The 18,498-nt window shown below is 42.0% G+C and overlaps 1 protein-coding gene across 3 annotated transcripts in view; it reads right to left on the minus strand.

Moving 5' to 3' along the window:
* Positions 1 to 8,262: 8,262 nt before the first annotated feature.
* plxnb2b (plexin b2b) overlaps positions 8,263 to 18,498 on the minus strand; it is a 161,823-nt gene continuing 151,587 nt past the window's right edge. For all 3 annotated transcript variants that reach the window (XM_087797497.1, XM_087797496.1, XM_087797495.1), the window contains 7 exons: positions 17,900 to 18,051; positions 17,656 to 17,816; positions 15,702 to 15,849; positions 14,007 to 14,071; positions 13,862 to 13,937; positions 13,729 to 13,803; positions 8,263 to 11,830 (listed from right to left, as the gene is read on the minus strand). In XM_087797497.1, coding sequence (XP_087653623.1) covers positions 11,726 to 11,830; positions 13,729 to 13,803; positions 13,862 to 13,937; positions 14,007 to 14,071; positions 15,702 to 15,849; positions 17,656 to 17,816; positions 17,900 to 18,051 — 782 coding nt within the window. In that variant the 3' untranslated portion in view covers positions 8,263 to 11,725. The remainder of the gene's footprint in view (positions 11,831 to 13,728; positions 13,804 to 13,861; positions 13,938 to 14,006; positions 14,072 to 15,701; positions 15,850 to 17,655; positions 17,817 to 17,899; positions 18,052 to 18,498) is intronic.

An 18,498-nucleotide genomic window follows, 5' to 3' on the forward strand; every position in this document is an offset into this window, starting at 1 on the left:
TGTGTTGCCATCATTTTGCAGCCTTCAAAGTTGCCGTACGTTTCCTTCTTGGACCTGATTGGTCAGGAGGAGGCTTGCAGTCCGTTGATTGGTTGATGGAGAAGGTTTCTGCGAGCTGATTGGTTAGTGTATCGAGGACGTGAGTGAACGAGATGAGTTCAATTGTCGCAAACACAGTAGGAAATATCAAAATTGATAGCGCCTGTAGTGTGATGGATAAACAGTTGTTTATTTCCTTAACAAAATAAAATCATTATTAGTTATAGTTTTCTACGATTATTTTTGAATGTATGTTTATAAATTTGATTGTTAAGAAGAATGATCATTTTTAGAATTTATTGATGAATTTAAATGATTATATATTTTTATAATAATTACTTAATCACATTAATTAAACTCGTTCAATGATTTAAAGTCCCCTGAAATAGTAGATCACGTGGTCCCTGTTGAGATCCTAAATAAACTGCAACAGTGTTTAAATAGAATATTATTCCTGGTCCAGAATATTTTGTCAGAATCATCAATGAATCATCCTCGACATCATTGTACTACTCCTCTCTCTCCTCTTTCAAACCCATTCCTCTTCCTCCTGCTCATCTTCCACTTCCTCCTCCACCCTTTTCCTGCTCCTCCTCTTCTTACCCCTTCTCATCCGCCTCTTCCTTCACTCCTTCTCTCCATCCTCTTTAACCTCCTCTTCTTCATCATCTGCACCTGCCTCCTACTCCGTCACCTTCTCTTTCTCCAATATTTTCTCTTCTTCCTCCACCCCTTCTCACTGTATACCGCCTCCTCTTCCTCTCCTACCTTCACCCCTTCTCTTACTCCTCTTCATTCTCATCTTCCTCCCCTACCTCCCTTTTCTTCCTTTTCCTCCTACTCCTCCACCTCCTCTTCCACGTTTTACTCTTCCTCCAATTTCTCCTCTTCTTCTTCCACCCCATTCTCATTTTCTTCCTGCTCCTCTCCTTTTTCATCCTCCTCCTTGTCCCCCTCTACTCATCCTCTTCTCCTCCTACCTTCATCCTTTCTCTTCCTGTTGTTCATTCTCATCTTCCTCCCTACCTCCCTTCTCTTCTTCTTCATCCTCTTCATTCCCTCCCTCCTCCTCTCCTTTCTTTGCATCTTCTTCCTCTTCCTCCCCTACCTTCACCCCTTCTCTTCCTCCTCGTCATTCTCATCTTCCTCCCCGCCTCCCTTCTCTTCTTCCTCTTCCTCCCCTACCTCCTCTCCCTCCTCCCCTACCTCCCTTCTCTTCCTTTACCCCTTCTCTTCTTCCTTTCCATCTTCTTCCTCCTCCTCCCCTACCTTCTCCTCCTCCTCTCCCTCTTCCTCCTCTCCCTCTCCTACCTTCACCCCTTCTCTTCTTCCTTTTCATCTTCTTCCTCCTCCTAACCTACCTTCTCCTCCTCCTCTCCCTCTTCCTCCTCTCCCTCTCCTACCTTCACCCCTTCTCTTATTCCTTTTCATCTTCTTCCTCCTTCTAACCTACCTTCTCCTCCTCCTCTCCCTCTTCCTCCTCTCCCCATCCTACCTTCACCCCTTCTCTTCTTCCTCCTCCTCCCTTACCTTCTCCTCCTCCTCTCCCTCTCCTACCTTCACCCCTTCTCTTATTCCTTTTCATCTTCTTCCTCCTCCTCCCCTACCTTCTCCTCCTCCCCCTCTCCTACCTTCACCCCTTCTCTTCTTCCTCCTCCTCCCCTACCTTCTCCTCCTCCTCTCCCTCTTCCTCCTCTCCGTCTCCTACCTTAACCCCTTTTCTTCTTCCTCCTCCTCTCCCTCTTCCTCCTCTCCCTCTCCTACCTTCACCCCTTCTCTTCTTCCTCCTCTTCTCCCTCTCCTACCTTCACCCCTTCTCTTATTCCTTTTCATCTTCTTCCTCCTCCTCCCCTACCTTCTCCTCCTCCTCTCCTTCTTCCTCCTCTCCCTCTCCTACCTTCACCCTTCTCTTCTTCCTCCTCCTCCCCTACCTTCTCCTCCTCCTCCTCCTCTCCCTCTCCTACCTTTACCCATTCTCTTATTCCTTTTCATCTTCTTCCTCCTCCTCCCCTACCTTCTCCTCCTCCTCCTCTCCCTCTTCCTCCCCTCCCTCTCATATCTTCACCCCTTCTCTTCTTCCTTTTCATCTTCTTCCTCTTCCTCCCCTACCATCTCCTCCTCCTCCTCCTCTCCCTCCTGCTCTTCCTCCCCTCCAGTGCCGACACACCAAATCAAAGCCAAATCTCATTAGAAGCACGTTAAGGTAAAACACACCTGCTGGTGAACGACTGCTGCCGCTGGCGTCACTGGCAGGAGAATCACAGCAACACGAAGGTTTTAACCCAATTACTGCCTTGAAAGTTCTGCCAAAAACACAACAACCTGAGACTAGATTTAAAGAGACTGATCTTTGATGGACCAGAAAGAAAAGACATGAGTTCCTGTTGACCCACTTTAAATATCAGCAGCAGAAAGTTTGATGACATCTGGGATTGATTCCATGGCCTTGTTACACCTGTAGATTCAGCCAAAAGTATCACCTGCAGGACAAGAATCACCGGCGGTCACAATCCTGCCTCACTGGGTTGCCAAGGAAACGTTATTAAATTGTAATAGCAGGTACATGTAACTTTCATGGAAGTTTAAACTTCTTTAAAAATATTGATACAGTGATATTTCACGATATCTTTTTTCAATCAAATCATAGACAGATATATTGTTATCATAGTTTTAAGTTTTTTAATGGTTTAATAAAGTGTTTTTAAAATAAAATAATTAACTTCTTTATTTACAACTAACATGCAAATATTCACTGCTTTTTCCCTCTGCAATTAAACTTCCGGCCTTTAGATGGCAGCAGTTATTACGTCCTCCACGGATAAAGTAAGAATAAAATCCAGCGAGATCCCGGCGATGACTGAGGACGAGAGGATACAGTGACTCCGACAGCTTTTAAAGCTGATGTTTGGACATATTTTGGTTTGAAAACAAATGAAAGCAGTTACGACTTTGTCAAGATTCATGTGGTCTGTAAATTCTGCAACACCAGAGTCAAGTACTCGACAATACTACACATATATCCTTGTTACTACAGTATCATTATATATCTTTATTGTTGCTCCTGTATCATGATAGATAGATCGATAGATCGATCGATATGGTACAATATCAAGTACAAAAATGTGTTTAAAACAGTTGTAATACTCAAGGTACTAATTCTTCGTGAACATGGTTCTCAGAGTGAAGCGAAATATTTTATTTCCTGAGCTTTGACCTCTGGTTCAGCTCTATTTCCCCCATCCTCCCCTCAACGGAGGCCACTAGAACCCACGCGATCATTCCCGTAGGCCAGTAGATGGCGCTGTCCAGGCCTTTCACTCGAGCTCTTCTACGACAGCAGTGATTCTCTTCTCACATCCACAGCTGTCGGCCCGTAATTAATGTTTTGGCAGCGAATCCCCCGACCGTCAGAGCGTCGGCGGCACGTTCCGATCAACTTTGTGACAAGAAAGTGACGAGGGATCGTGGGCGAGAGTGTCAGTCTTCATCAGCCGCAAACGAGCCTCGATGATATCGCGTCGGCGGTCATCCAGGCGGAAGGAGATTCGGAGTCGGCGGATCTGTTTAGATTCAAATCATGAGTCAGTCGACGAGTCAAAAACGGGGGTTATTCGGCCAAGGTGACGCCGGCATCGTATTCTCATCATGTTTCCGCAAAAGCGAATCAATATTCCAGGAGTGGAGGGAGACAAAGCCGAATGACTGAAGGGCACATTTGTCTTCTGCTCATTCACGGAGGAGTCCGTGTGATGAAATCTGTGCGCAACAGCTCCGTCCACGCACACACACTCGCATCAGACCTTTGTCGGAATCTGTTCATCCAGAACGACCTGAAGAAGAATGTAATGGACTCGGGAAGATTCAGAGACGCTGGTGAAAGCATTTCTCTCCAGGATCCTTTTTACGCTCTGATTAGTTAGCAATTCAAATGTCCAGAGAACAGAAGTCAGTGAAGGCAACCGTGAGTTCTGCTCGCCAGTTAACTTTTGTTTTCAACGATTCATGAGGATTAAGAAAGATTTGCATTTCAATCAGTTCGACACAAAAGATATCTGCTAATTAAAATTCCCTCGACAGGGTTTTGTTTTTTTAAATGTAGCCATGAATCACAGGGAGCTTCTATTTTCTGTGGAAACTCGTCACTTCGTACCTTTCTACATTTGGAACGATTTCTTTTAGCACCGGGTACCAAATAACACACAAAACATTTAAGGAATTTAAGTTCAACTTATAGTACAGAAAATACGGTACTTAAAAGTCTTCTTAAAGTTATACATTTTAAATTCTTTTTTTTTTTAGTACCATTGAGTCACTAATGTTCTGACCAATATTGAAATGTATTAAGTCAAGTAGAAATCTACATTTTCTTGAAATTACATTGTACTTTAAAAATACATCGTTTAGCCTTTTTTTGCAAAGATCACAATGTTGCCTTATGAGTAGTCTGGGATAAAGGACTGAGGACAAGAGGATACAGTGGCCTCTTTTAAAGCTGATATTTGGAAATAATGTGGTTTTAAAACAAATGAAAGCAGTTACGACTTTGTCAAGATTGCATTTATCGCAATCTTGCCTTTTGGGTAGTCTGGGATAAAGGATTGTATTTTTGATATTGAGGTGTGAAAAATAAATTATATACTGATATTTTTTACGTTACAGTCTCAATATTCAAGATCGATTATTGACTTATTTTTCCCCAAAAAAACACTTAAAATTACTTTGTCTTATGTCTTTTATGGTTTATATTTTAAAATGCTGTGTTTAAAAAAAGTTCAACCTGCAATAGTTCAGTGTTTTTTCTTTAATTTTTTTGTTTTAATAATAGTTTAAATAATAATTATACCTTCAGGCCACTAGATGGCAGCAGTCATCATGTTCTCCACAACTAAAGGACGAATGAAATCCTGCGAAGGTCCTGGCGATGTCTGAGGACGAGAGGATACAGTGGACTCCAGCTACTTTTAAAGCTGATGTTTGGACATATTTTGGCTTTTAGTTCTATTATTTCAACCAAAAAATTGTGGAACAATTTCAAGACGTCAGTGAAATTCATTGTAAGTAAGTAAGTAAGTAATATTTATTTATATAGCGCTTTTCCAGACCAGGGTCACAAAGCGCTTAAACAAACAAAACAATACTCAAAAAAGTATATACACTTTAAAGATCAAGATAATACTGAGAACAACACAGGAGTTCCAGAGAATCAAGGAAAAGCCTGAACAAATAGAAACGTCTTAAGATGTTTCTTAAAGGAGTCAGTAGATCCATCAAGCGCAAAGAGAGAGGAAGATCGTTCCAAAGCTTAGGAGCAACAGCCTGAAAAGATTTCTCTCCTCTGGTCCTGAGTCGTGTGCGTGGAACCATAAGTAGATTCTGATCCACAGACTTCAGAGCCCGAGCTGGGGTGTAAGGCTGGATCAGATCAGTGATGTAAGGAGGATCCTGACCATGAATAGATCTGAAAGTAAGAACCAGAATTTTAAAGTTGATCCTGAAAGAAACTGGAAGCCAGTGAAGAGTTTTAAGGATCGGCGAAATGTGAGTTCTTCTACTTGAGCGAGTTAGAATTCTCGCTGCAGAGTTCTGAATCAACTGCAGGCGAGACAGATCCTTCTTGTTAAGACATGAAAACAAACTGTTACAATAGTCCAGACGAGAAGAAACAAACGCATGGATTACAAGCTCCAGATCATGTTCCGACAACATTTTCCTAAGTTTAGAGATTTTTCTCAGTTGAAGGAAACAGTTTCTGGTCAGTTTTCTGCAGTGTCCAACAAGAGACATGTCTTTATCAAATACAACACCCAGGTTTCTCAGGCTCAGTTTGACAGACTTACCTAAGTCACCCAAGTACTGACTCAACCCTGGAATCTTATCATCAGGAGCAATCACCAGTGTTTCAGTTTTGTTGTTGTTTTAGCTGTAGAGTGTTTTCACTCAGCCATTGTTTGATTTCTAGCAAACAATTGACTAAGCTGTTCAGCCTTTGGGGCTCAGTTGGATCAAAAGAGCAGTAGAGCTGGATGTCATCAGCAAAAATGTGATAAGAAACATCTAGAAATCTCTGAATGATTTTACCAAGGGGAATCAAGTACAGCAAAAACAATAAAGGACCCAGAACAGAACCTTGAGGGACTCCACACAACAGATCTGCCGATTCAGACCTCATTTGATTGGCAGATACACTAAAACTGCGCCCAGAAAGGTAAGATGAGAACCATTGTAACACAGACCCAGACAGTCCCACTTCATCCCTTAGTCTTCTCAGCAGGATCTGGTGATCAACTGTGTCAAAGGCTGAGGACAGATCCAAAAGAACCAGAACAGTGAATTTACCAGAGTCAGCCGACATCATGATGTCACTGGACACTTTCAATAAAGCTGTCTCCGTAGAGTGATGTTTACGGAAGCCAGACTGAAACTTCTCATGGATGTCGCTCTGTTCCAGGAACAAAGACAGCTACTCAGACACCACCTTCTCCAAGATCTTGGACAAGAAAGGGAGCTTAGAAATAGGCCTGAAATTACTGAGGTCAGTCGGGTCTAAGCCTGGTTTTTTGAGCAGAGGCTCCACAATGGCATGTTTAAATGCATTGGGAAAAACCCCTGTGGAAAGGGAGAGGTTCACCATATTGGTAACCCAGGGGCCAATTACATCAAATACTTTGATAAAAAGCCTACAAGGAAGGACGTCATCTGAGCAAGAGGAGGGTGTCATCTTGTTCACTAGTGCCGAAATATCACCCAAAGATACAGCAGTGAAGGAGGACCAAGAGGAGGAGAGGGGCTCAGAGACAGTAGGGGTTCCAAACAAAGGGGGAGAGATTTTCTCTTTGATCAATTTAATTTTGTCAATGAAAAATCTCAACAATGCATTGCTGTCAGCTTCACAGAAGACAGGCGTGATTTGAGGAGCAGGAGACACGAGAGAATTAATCGTGTCAAACAAAACTTTGAGGTTTTTCCTATTTGCTGCTACCAGTTTTCTGATGTAATCAGATCTAGCAGTTTCTACCATCTCATTGTAAGAAGTCATCAGATCCCTGAGGTGAAGTCTATGCACCTCAAGTTTAGTGGACTTCCAGAGACGCTCAGTCTTTCGACAAAGTCTCTTCAGACTCAGGAGATCTTCATTTGTCCAAGGGCACCTTTTTTTCTGAATATTCAAGTTCGATTTAACAGGTGCCACTTGATCCAGTATTTCAGTAGAGAGGCGAGGCTTCCCCAGAACAGCGCTCCCTACTGGACAGAGTTTGTTCAGATGAATAAACTCTTCCTCTCTCTGCCAAGTCTCAGAAAGACATAATAAATCCAAATTAACTCTTGTGAAAAGATCATTAAGAATAAAGGATTTATTAGTAATGGAGCGAACATTAAGAAGTCCCACATTCAGCACCGATGACGTCACTGACGACGCCGCGTCACTGACAGGCGCGCAGAGCGGGATCTTTTGAAGCGAACAGCTTTCACGTGGGTACCAGCTGTCACTCGCGTTCAACTCGGTAGTAAAAGCCGAATTAAAGAGAGGAAATGAAAAAATCTTACCACCTTTCGTTGAGGTCTGGACAGACGCCAGCGCTGATGTGTCGTCAAGCTCTTCAGCGAGAGGAACGTCGATCAAACATCGATGACGTCCAATGACGTCAGAGTTGTTCCGAGCGATCGCGACTGCGCGTCTCATCCTGATCTGAACTCCAGACCGACTCGATCGCTTGTGGAAATCGCCCGGTACCCGAGAGATCAAACGATATTCCACAGAGTCCGAGTCGATGAGAAGCGGAGCCGGAAACAAATTCACCGGACGTTGGTAACGGTCGCGGTTATAATCCTCCATCGACTCTCTGATGTTGAAAAGAGCATCACGATCATAGATTCGAGATGCTTGAGACATATAGACTTAGACTTAGACTTAGACTGCACTAAGTCTAAGTCTATATGTCTATATATCTTTAGTGATATGAGCATAATATCCGGACAAGTAGTCGTTAAAACGACTGTTTTGGGCAATTATTGCAGGAGCTCACGTTCAAGCAGCCGATCAAAGGCTCACCGGAAGCGGAAGTGATTGTCCCTTAAAACCGCTACGAAACTGTATATTGTAATATTATGGTATATATTTGAGATTAGTGTATTGCTAAACCCTAATCCAGATGCTACAAAGAATGACTTGTACTGTAGAATGTAGTTATTTTTTCTGCATGGAAACAAAAAAATGGACAACAATTTTCTTTTTCTTCTTCTTTTGTTCCAGGACTGGATGCATAGGAGTACACAGTCAGAATACAGTAATTCAACATTTGTTACAAAGATTTATATCATATAGAGAAATAAAAATAATAACTGCACAGCAGTAAGAAACATTTGTCGATTATAGTTCATTTATCGTACACACCTTGAAATAGCAGAGGGAAAGAAAATCAACAACATCGGAACAAGTTCCTGCTATATTCAGTCTACGGAATATTTTTTATCCTTAAGGAATGTCGGACATCGTCGACGGCCAAACCTCCCCCCGACTCACATCCGCCATCGTTTTGACATTGATTAAGTTTGGCGTTTTTATCGGCGGCCAAATACCTATGAAGCACACACCACAGACACACGAAATAAAATAAAAAAAGCACGAATCGCAACCAGAAAGTAAAATCGTACGGAAATGATTTTCAGCCCGTCGGAACGTGGCGGCAGCATCTATCGCGGTTTTTTAGACAGCACACGGACGAAATAAAAAAAGTCACCAAATACATTGCTGTGTCTAACGCACTATCGTCTTTAGATAATCGTTGAAACCCGATCTACGTTTCAGCTCCTCCTCCTCCTCCGTAAGGCACGTTGTGGCTCAAAGAAAAGGCTCTCGAAGAAGCTTTTGCATCCGGTCGACGCTTCGCATCAACAGAGTAGTGATCAAAAGCTGCTTTCACGCCCCCCACCAGGGCTGCACGATATACATCGACACAATATCGACATCGCGATATCGGCACGTGCGATATAGATATCAAAAACATGTGCGATAATTTATGTTTTTTTATAGTATAAATCAAGCATTTCTTAAATGCGATCTTTGACCAATCAGTGTCACGTTCTGTAAAGTTGTCAATTTGTACTTCTATGTCTCGTTGTTTTTGGCGTCTCGGTCTGTCTGTCAGCAGCTTGTTAGCCTCGGTTGCTATGGCAACGCATATTGCTAGCGCGCTGACTTAGCGCGGCTCAGTAAATATACACAAGTAAGACTAACTTATGTAATAATAAACGAAAGGGAAATATCGCGTTCTTTTCCTTCTCTAAACCCCCTGACCTTCCATACATTATTGCGGCCGTGTGCGGCTACATTTTTAGGTGAAATAAAATAATATCCTAATAATATTGATATCCCAATTCAAGACACCAAATAATGAATATCGCACTAATTTCCAATATCGTGCAGCCCTACCCCCCCTACCAAGAAAGTCTTGTTTCATCTGTCGCGCTTCTCTTTCCTCGATGGAATTCTAAACATCACAATAGATTTGTCGACTTCCTCCTCAATATTTAATGTATCGCAACAGTTATTTACATGATTGACATCCTGGAACGTCACGCGATTCTCTTCGGTAATGCTGACTTCACCCTGCACGACTCATTTGACGCAGCTAGCGGTTGAGCTAGCAGCAGGTTCAGCGGAGGGTTCCGAAGAGACAGGGAGTGGAGTTGGAAGAGTCAGAGGTGGAGAGTGTTTGGACCGAGAGATTGAGATCGAGATAGACGACCAATGAGGTCCACGGATGAACGAGGACAGGTGAGATGGTCTGAGACTTCCTGAGGCACCACCTGATGGAACATGCTAATAGAATCTTAGCTTGATGGGCAACTAAAAATGAAAGTGACTATATTGTGCAGTCGTACCACGTTGCCTTCTTTAGCTGAACCACTGTTGCTAGTAGCATAGTTTTAAACTTTGTATCTTATCTGATTGGTTATAAAAGGTCATGTGACCATTAGGACTAAAGGTGCTTGATCGTCACTCAAAATCAAATTAGATCACGATTGTACTTTCGAAATTTCAAGGCATGACAAGAGCTCATTTGTTGTAAATACTAGGAACAGTCTTGGACACGATGCACCGATCCGACTTTTACGGTCCCGATACCGGTATCTGATGGGTGGATCCCTACAAAGGAACAATGGCTAACTCGTATATATACATCGTGAAATAGCCGTCAATGAAAAGTACCGTAATAACGTTGTTAGTTTGTCAAATGATTCCACACAAAATACCCCCCCAACAATAAAGTATAATCTTAAAACATAAGTGTAAAAAGTCGGTCAGTGATCATTTTGAATTTAAGACGTCCCGGTGTAACGCAACTCTACGGAGGAAGTGAATACAATTCTTACTTTAAAACATCGACCAGCCGACACACGCCATCGCCGGCTCTTAGCTAACTGAGCAATCCACAGATAGAGGGCGCTACAGCTCCTTTAAAAACCTCGGCTCCGAGACGAGTTGTTCCGACGGCATCGTGATCTTCAGAGTCTTGTAGCGTGAAGTCAGCACTAGTAGCAGCCACTAGCTCGTTGTTCACGTTAGCGATCGGCTAATTTGAACTTCAGAGGCAGATATTTAGTAAAAAGCGAAAAAAAAAAACGCGAAAAAAAACAGGGTAAAAATCTGACGTATTGCTGAAATGCTACCATTCAAGACCGTGTTCATGATCACGACACCTGTTGCTATTGCGGCGCAAATATGAGCGATTCCTTAAAAGTCCGGATGCTTCAGCTGAGAACAAAAATAAAAAAAATCAGGAAACTGAAGATTAAAAATCGTAAAACTTTAAAGGAAATGTTCTTCTGTGCTTGAGTAGAAGAGGAATGTATCTGTACAATAAAGGGAGGCCGACTGTGCTAATCTGGAATCACAACAGACTGCGTTCACACTGCTAAGCTAACATCACAAAAAAACAGTAGTTCCAGCAATTTTAACTGGGTTATCGTTGTTGTGCGGATCTTTTTTTTAAAACTTTTGTCGCCCTCATGTTGTATAAACGTGGTATTATAAGGGGGAGGAGCTTCAATAAAACCAGCCAATCACTACGAATTGATTAAAGATCAATGGTTTTGTTTCATTGAGACCAAATTGGAGAAATGAAAAGCTCGTCAAATGGAGTTAACACTTAAGAGTGTGAGCGCCACCTTGTTGCAGGATGGGAGAGCTACGCAATGGGCTTAAAACAACAAAGACGTTGTTCATCCGAGCCTGACAGCGGCCGTCCTTGTGCGCGTAACACAACCCGTCACGGACTCACTCACTCTCGCACGCACACGTTGCTCGATGACAACAAACACCGTCCGTTATAAACACACACTGTCTTCCTTATAAAGCTTTTGGCGTCAAGACATCACGATAAAAAAATACATAAAGGATCTTTTGGAAACAGAAATATAAGTCAACATCTGATGATCCACAGCAGTTTCCCACGGGTGGGCTTACCTCCCCTGCAATGCATGATGGGAGCGGTGAGGCTTGAGCGCAGACCTTTTTTAAGGGGGTTTGGCAAGTGAGCTTTAAGGCGATCAACTCCAACGGTCCCTGATACTCTACTGAATATTGTTCCCCCGAGGCCACAGACTCCAGTCTTGGTCCTGAACCACGTTGGGTCGTTGAGGTCGCTGGCAGGACCCTCCGCACCACGTCGCCGCCGTCTCAGGGTTAGAGAACGGTGACTTTCTTCTCCAGCGCGGCGGCGATCTGCTGCAGCCGCAGGGTCAGCTGTTTACTCTGCGCCGCCGGGTCTTCCTCCAGGGAGGCGATGATCTGAGGAGAAGGACGGACGGTGAGACGAGGGCGAGAGAAGGTTTAGGAAGAGACGCAATCGCTCGTGTCAGTCGTTGCTGTCCGTCTCCAAAAAGTCAAAGGTGGTTTGAAATTTTAAGATCGTAAGAAAACCTCTTACGAGTAAAAATAATTCAAAGACATGAAAACATCCGACTTAATGTGATAATACCACAGATGATTGTGACAATCTTTCAGTTTGAATCCTGCCAGAAAACGTGAATATGCCTCAGAAACTGATGAAAAGCTCTCACACATCATTTTGACAACCTTCTCATCTGATCATGTGAAATCATGTTTTCATCTATAAAGGCTTCCAACACAGATGAATTAATGATTAATCAAACACACACAGAGATCAAAGTATCTAACGCACAAGTGAAAACCTCACACTAATGGGTAAAAACTTTCTCACAAACTGGTTAAAATGATCTGTGAAAACCTTGAAATCACAAGCTAACAGATATAGACCTCCAACACAACAGTGAAAACCTTAAATCAAGGGCAGAATCTCACATTCAAAGGTGAAAACCTCACATATGCTGTCAAGAACCTTGCATTTGAAGTCAAAAACCTGAGAAGTAAAAATGTCACGAGTGAAAACTTTTCAACTCATGGGTGAAATCCTTGAACACTCATGACAACATTGTAGCCAAAGGTGAAAACCACACAATTATGTTCAAACTTTCCCTTCATTGGTAAAAACCTTGAACGCTAATAAAAAAAACTCCTACTATGAAAAACCAAAACCTTTAATGTAAAAGTTATATTAACAGCTTTTATACCCAGTTTAAGCGTTTGTTTTGTGGCACCGACCGAAATGCTTCAGTACTACAAGAATATTGAAACATTCTTCGTATTTCAGTGCCAAACCCTAACATTAAAAGTTGAAAACCTTTTATTAGTAGAGGAAAACCTCAGAATCTCGAGTTCAAACTTTCATCTCAAAAGTGAAAACCTTGAACACCCATGAAAATCTCACATTATCAGGACAAAACCACAGATTCAAAGGTGAGAACTTCCCATTAGAGGTTAAAAAAAGTTAAGACTTTCAACCAATGGGTGAAACCCTTGTACACTCATGACAACCTGACATCCAAAGGTGAAAAGCTCAGAATTAAATGTTAAAACTTTCCTCCGATTGGTAAAAACCTTGAACGCTAATGAAAACCTCACACTAACCTTAAATTCAACGGTTAAAACCTCACACTAACCTTCAATTCAAGGGTTAAAACCTTCAATTCAAGGGTTAAAACCTCACGCTAACCTTCAATTCAATGGTTAAAACCTCACAAAAACCTTCAATTCAATGGTTAAAACCTCACAAAAACCTTCAATTCAACAGTTAAAACCTCACGATAACAAGGAAAACCTAACATTAGTAGAGGAAAAACCTCAGAATCACGAGTTCAAACTTTCATCTCATGAGAGAAAGCCTTAAACATGGATGAAAACTTCAGACTGGAAGGCATCTCTCCATCACTGGGTTGTTTGATGACAACTCTGTTATGAACTTCTGTTATTTACACTGTTGAGTCTGACTTCCTGTTGTTGTGGACGAGCCGCGATCAATGGGCTATTGTTTTTGTTCGTGAGGGGAAACGGGCAAGTTTGTTTGTTTGCTCGGCTTCTTCATCAGGATTCCTTTATCTCCTTCCCTCCGTGACCCGGAGTGGCCGCTGGACGCTCGCGCGAATCAATTCCGGAGCAATTTTCCAACTCACGTCCCCCAGAAAGGCTTTCAATTAAATTTTCATACTATCGCTGGTGCTGCGTGTCGGGAGCGGAGCGAGGGAGGGCGGAGGAGGCAAAGCAATATCACGGGGGGGCAGTAGTGCGTTCAGGAGGCCTCCGGGGGGCGACAGGGCCAAAAAACTCACCCCGTCGTAGTACTTGCTGGCGTACTGGTAGAGCTGGTGCAGAGCCACGGTGGTGTTCAGCTTGTCTGTGTGAGACTGCAGACGCACAATGAGCAGGAGATGATCGACGACAACTTTCATTCACCGAACTCACCCGAGACACTTCGGCCAGATGGGTGTTCATGTCCTGGTCGCTCACGGAGACCATCTGCCGGATGCCCTTGTAGTAGCTGAAACACACGGTGGGGGGGGGTGGTTGATCATCAGAGCAGAGGATCTCGACACAAGTATCGACTCACTCGTCCACCATCTTCTTGTAAGTGGAGATCTCCTTTGCATAGAGTAGTTTGTTGCTGGGCGAGTCCTGGGGAGACAGAGGAGACACCAGGGAGCTCGTGAGTGCTTCGATTAGCCTGGTCAGGCTCTTGTGTACAAATGGGAAACAAACCTCTCAAACCACTGATCGGCAAGTCAACAGCTTTCATACGCAACACATGAGAATGAGGTTGAGAAGTGAAGCGTTTGTTTTGTGGCACCGAACGAAGTGCTTCAGTAGTACAAGAGTATTGAAACATTCTTCGTATTTCAGTGCCAAGTTTTACTTCCTACTGTTCATTTGGTTATGATATGATGAAGTAAGTAAGTAATTTGTATTTATATAGCGCTTTTCGCCAAGTATGTAACTACATAATCACCTGACTTCTGTTATAGCCATACATTAAGGGATAAATATAATGTACCTATATTAGTATTTTGTCTTTATAAAAAAACCTTAATCACGTGAGGATTCATCTGAAGACCGGCAAACTACATTCAAACAAAAATAAAACAACATTACATACAGTACAAATCTTAAATCTAAATTCAAATACTTTGTTACATTTTGAATCTGAGCTCTTTTTTTTTTTTTACGAAAAATGAGACTATTTTTTCCTAAGTTTTGATGACGACTAGGTACTGAAACTTGTCACTGAAAGACAGAACTTGTTACAGGACTCGTTACTGCAGAAGAACCAAGGTTTCGTACCCAGTCCTGGAACTATTCTCAACTTCAATATTCACCTCAAAACATTTCATCTCAAAGTGAACCCTCTGGTCATTCAACTACCAAAGAAACATTAAACTGCTCCGATAAATCTTGTAAATGCATAAAAATCCTGAAAGTACGTCATGTTTATTTAATGATCAAATTAACACTTTCAGAATATTTTTTGAGTGATTTATTTTGGCTAATGCATTTCATTAGTTATAATAATCCATTTACAAAATCCACAGTTGCTAAGACACAAATACATCTGAACCTCATTCTTTGTTATGTGGAGGTAAAAAAAACGACTGTAAACGATCATTAATTGGAATTATATTGTTGAATTTGGTTTCTTGATTTTACTTTCAATGAGAATAATATTCCGTTCCAGTTCTAGTCGTTGGTTCGAGACTTTAGAGTTAAAACCAAACAATACTCAAATGCTAATTTAGATGCTATTGCTAAAGCTAATGCTAATGCTAAATATTAAAAGAATATGCTAAAAAACCTGTGAATGAGTTTAAACCATAGAGACTGGATCTGGAATTAAAGCAGTTTCTTTGTATAAAGACTTTCAACATGTAATAAAACTTAAAGACGCCAACTAACTAACTATGATTTATCGCCTTTTAATCGCCATCTAGGACATCACAAACAGAAACGGCTATTATTTAGATACACATACAACCTCAAAATATTGTCCTTAATGTTATTTTTATTTTTTATTTTTTAGAACTACATCAGACCTGAAACTTGTTATTATAGTTGCAGTTTATTTTTTATCATAAATATTTAACTACGGTTCTGTTGTAACAGAGGTTTTTAATTTTCATTTGTTTATTTTCATTTGCACATCTTTCTTTTTTATCCTTACAGTATTGAAAATGGTTTTAACTATCAAATATTTTCCCGAGTGTTGGAGTCAAGTTGAACTTTTGAGACCCTCCGGCGTCACCGGGTCACTCACCCGGCTGAGTTTGTGCTCGCTCTTGGTGCAGGCGTCCATGAAGGTCTGAGCGATGACCGACAGCGACGCGTCCACTACCTCCGTCACGTGGACATCAAAGATGAAGTGCGGGTTCTTCAGGATGTTGACCCAGAACCTTAGAGGGAGGCTGGAGAAGAAAAAAAGAAGATTTTAATTAAGAATCCACGACTTGAGTCTTTGAAACCTTTCGGGACGTTAGCTACACAAACACAATCTTAGTGATCACTGGCGCTCTGAGCGCTACACTGAAGCATGCAAAAAGCAAATCAGCGGGAATAAGTTTTGGTTCTCATCGGCGCGAGTCTCGGAGAGAGCAGGCGCCGGAACGTTCATTGCGGTGTGGAAGGGTCTCGAGAGGGCGCCGCAGTCGCAGAACAATAGCTGCACCGAAATAGCAACATTGCTTCAGTGGCAGAATTAAATTAGCCTGGGAAGTAATTACCATGTTTGTTTGTTCTTCGGCTGCATTTCATTGGTATGAACACGGCAGCCAGATCCGGTTCGCGGGGCGGATCTGAGATTGGTAATTAAATGGATCATCCATCCACCTCTCTCGCCGGCAAACTGTCAATCACGGGGACGTGTAGGACACGGACGCCGGAATCGACGCGGCACTAATGTATGCACCTAAATGTCACATGGGAGACGCTGCATCGCAATTGCAGGCGGAGAAAGATGCTGTTGTGAATTCAGATTCACCTCAGACGTTTCCACGAACATCTCTAAAGACTTTTCTACGACTTCCATCAAACCGCCGTTGAGAACCAGAACTTTGGCTACCTTTTGAGTGAGAGACGAATACTTTATGAGGGTTAAAGTTCAACCTATATGTGTGTGTTGTTGTGATGTGTGACTCTATTGTATCATCAGTGTGCGTTTGTACAAAACTCTCTTTTCATTGAAGTATTGACATTAGAAAATGATCTTAAGCTTCGCCCACTGTCGTTCTGGAGATGAAATCTTGTTGACCATAACCACACCCACTCTGCTGCGATTGGTCAAACACAGAGGTTTGTGATCAATCCCAGAAGTCTCTGCCTCCAAGGGACTCGTTGTATAAACAAAGCGGGGTGTGATTACAACTGGCTGGAGGAGTGAAGCCATAATTACATCATAATGGACTCTCGTAACCTCTCGTTCGCCCAGATTTCAGAGCAACTTTATAAAGTAATAAGTTGAAAACATGGTCATGATGAGGGACTTACTGCATCTTGGAGAGAAGAACATTTTAAACATGTCAGCAGAGTTGGAATATGAGAATTAGATGCCTTAAAATATGGAATTATTTAAGTTTTTTTTTAACTATTCTTTTCATTGAGGCGTCAGTCCAAGATGGATGTCACAGACGAGCAGTATGGAGGTATTTGGATGTTTTAAAGTGTCTTTTTGGAAGAAGATGAAAATGAAGACAACCGATCTCCAGTCACTTCATTAAAATGAACAAATATTTTTGTCTATAACTCTTGAAAGGAAGGAGATGAAATTGGAATCAGCCTATAATCAGCCTTATTGTCTGAAGAAACGGTATTTCTGAGGCGTTTATTTGAGTAAAAATATAAAACTTATGATGATGTTTCTGACGCTAACAAACAATTTTCCATTTTCACACTTTGTATTAGTTGTTTACTACTTAATACAACTTTCATTCACGTCTTCTGAAGGCAACTTCTCTTTATCCTCAACAAGATTTGACCGCTTCTTAAATCAACATCTCATCGTGGTTAAAGGGTTTTGAATGTCTTGATGGTCCTTGGAGTGACATAAAGAATAGTGTGGAGTTGAACTAAGCAGATCTGAAGAACTGGCTCCATCTAGATCAGGGGTCACCACTGAGTGACTTGTATTTGTAGGAGTGAAGTATGAACTGTCACTTTAAAGGTCCAGCTCTGAGCATCTCAACAGGTCCTTGGACCATCTCAGAAGGAGATCGCACCTGTTGGTCTTCCAGATGTGGATGGTCTCCTCGTCCACGTTGTGGTGCTTCAGCGCCTGCTCGTCCAGGAAGTCGAAGAAGTACTTGACAGCAGGGGGCACCACCGCGCCGGAGCACAGCACGCTGCGGAAGAAGTCGTCCACGAACTGTTGCAGCGTCCCCTGAGAGAGGAGGTGGACAGTGTGAGGACACACACACACACACACACACACACACACACACACACACACGTGGTGATCCTTACCTTGACTGACAGCAGTCGGGTCAGATAGATCTCGGTGATGGCTTTGGTCATGGACTTGTCTTTGATGCTTCCTCGTTTGGACTTGATCTCGTCCAGCTCATCGGCCGGGCGCACCAGATGAAACACTTTGTCATCTTCCAGCAGCGCGTTACCTGGTGAGCGCAGCTTTTATTTAAAATGCGTCAAGATGGAGACACTGACCCCTGCTGGTGTGGTGGAATATCACAGTTTAAATAGCCAACCACACGTCCTCTTCCTGTTACTGTAGTTCTTCGACACATTGTATCAGAGAAAACTAAAAATATATATATACATACGTTTCTTTTTATTATTACTATAATAGAAAAAAAAACTTTTCGTTTTGATGAAGTAAAATTGCAATATAATTTGGGAATATTCTTCCATAAATTAGCCAAGATATACTTTTTTGCAGGTTTAATACTGTTAATTATTGTTTTTGAACGTTATTATGATTTATTAATTATTGTTTTATAAAGTGTGTACTGTATAGTTATTCTTCTTGGTGAATGTTCAGCTGGACTATTGGATGAATGAAGGAATATCTTATCCAATCTTATTTGGCCCATAAATATTGTAGC

This window comes from Callionymus lyra, chromosome 8 (assembly GCF_982586985.1).
Source record: "Callionymus lyra chromosome 8, fCalLyr1.hap1.1, whole genome shotgun sequence".
NCBI lineage: Eukaryota > Metazoa > Chordata > Actinopteri > Syngnathiformes > Callionymidae > Callionymus > Callionymus lyra.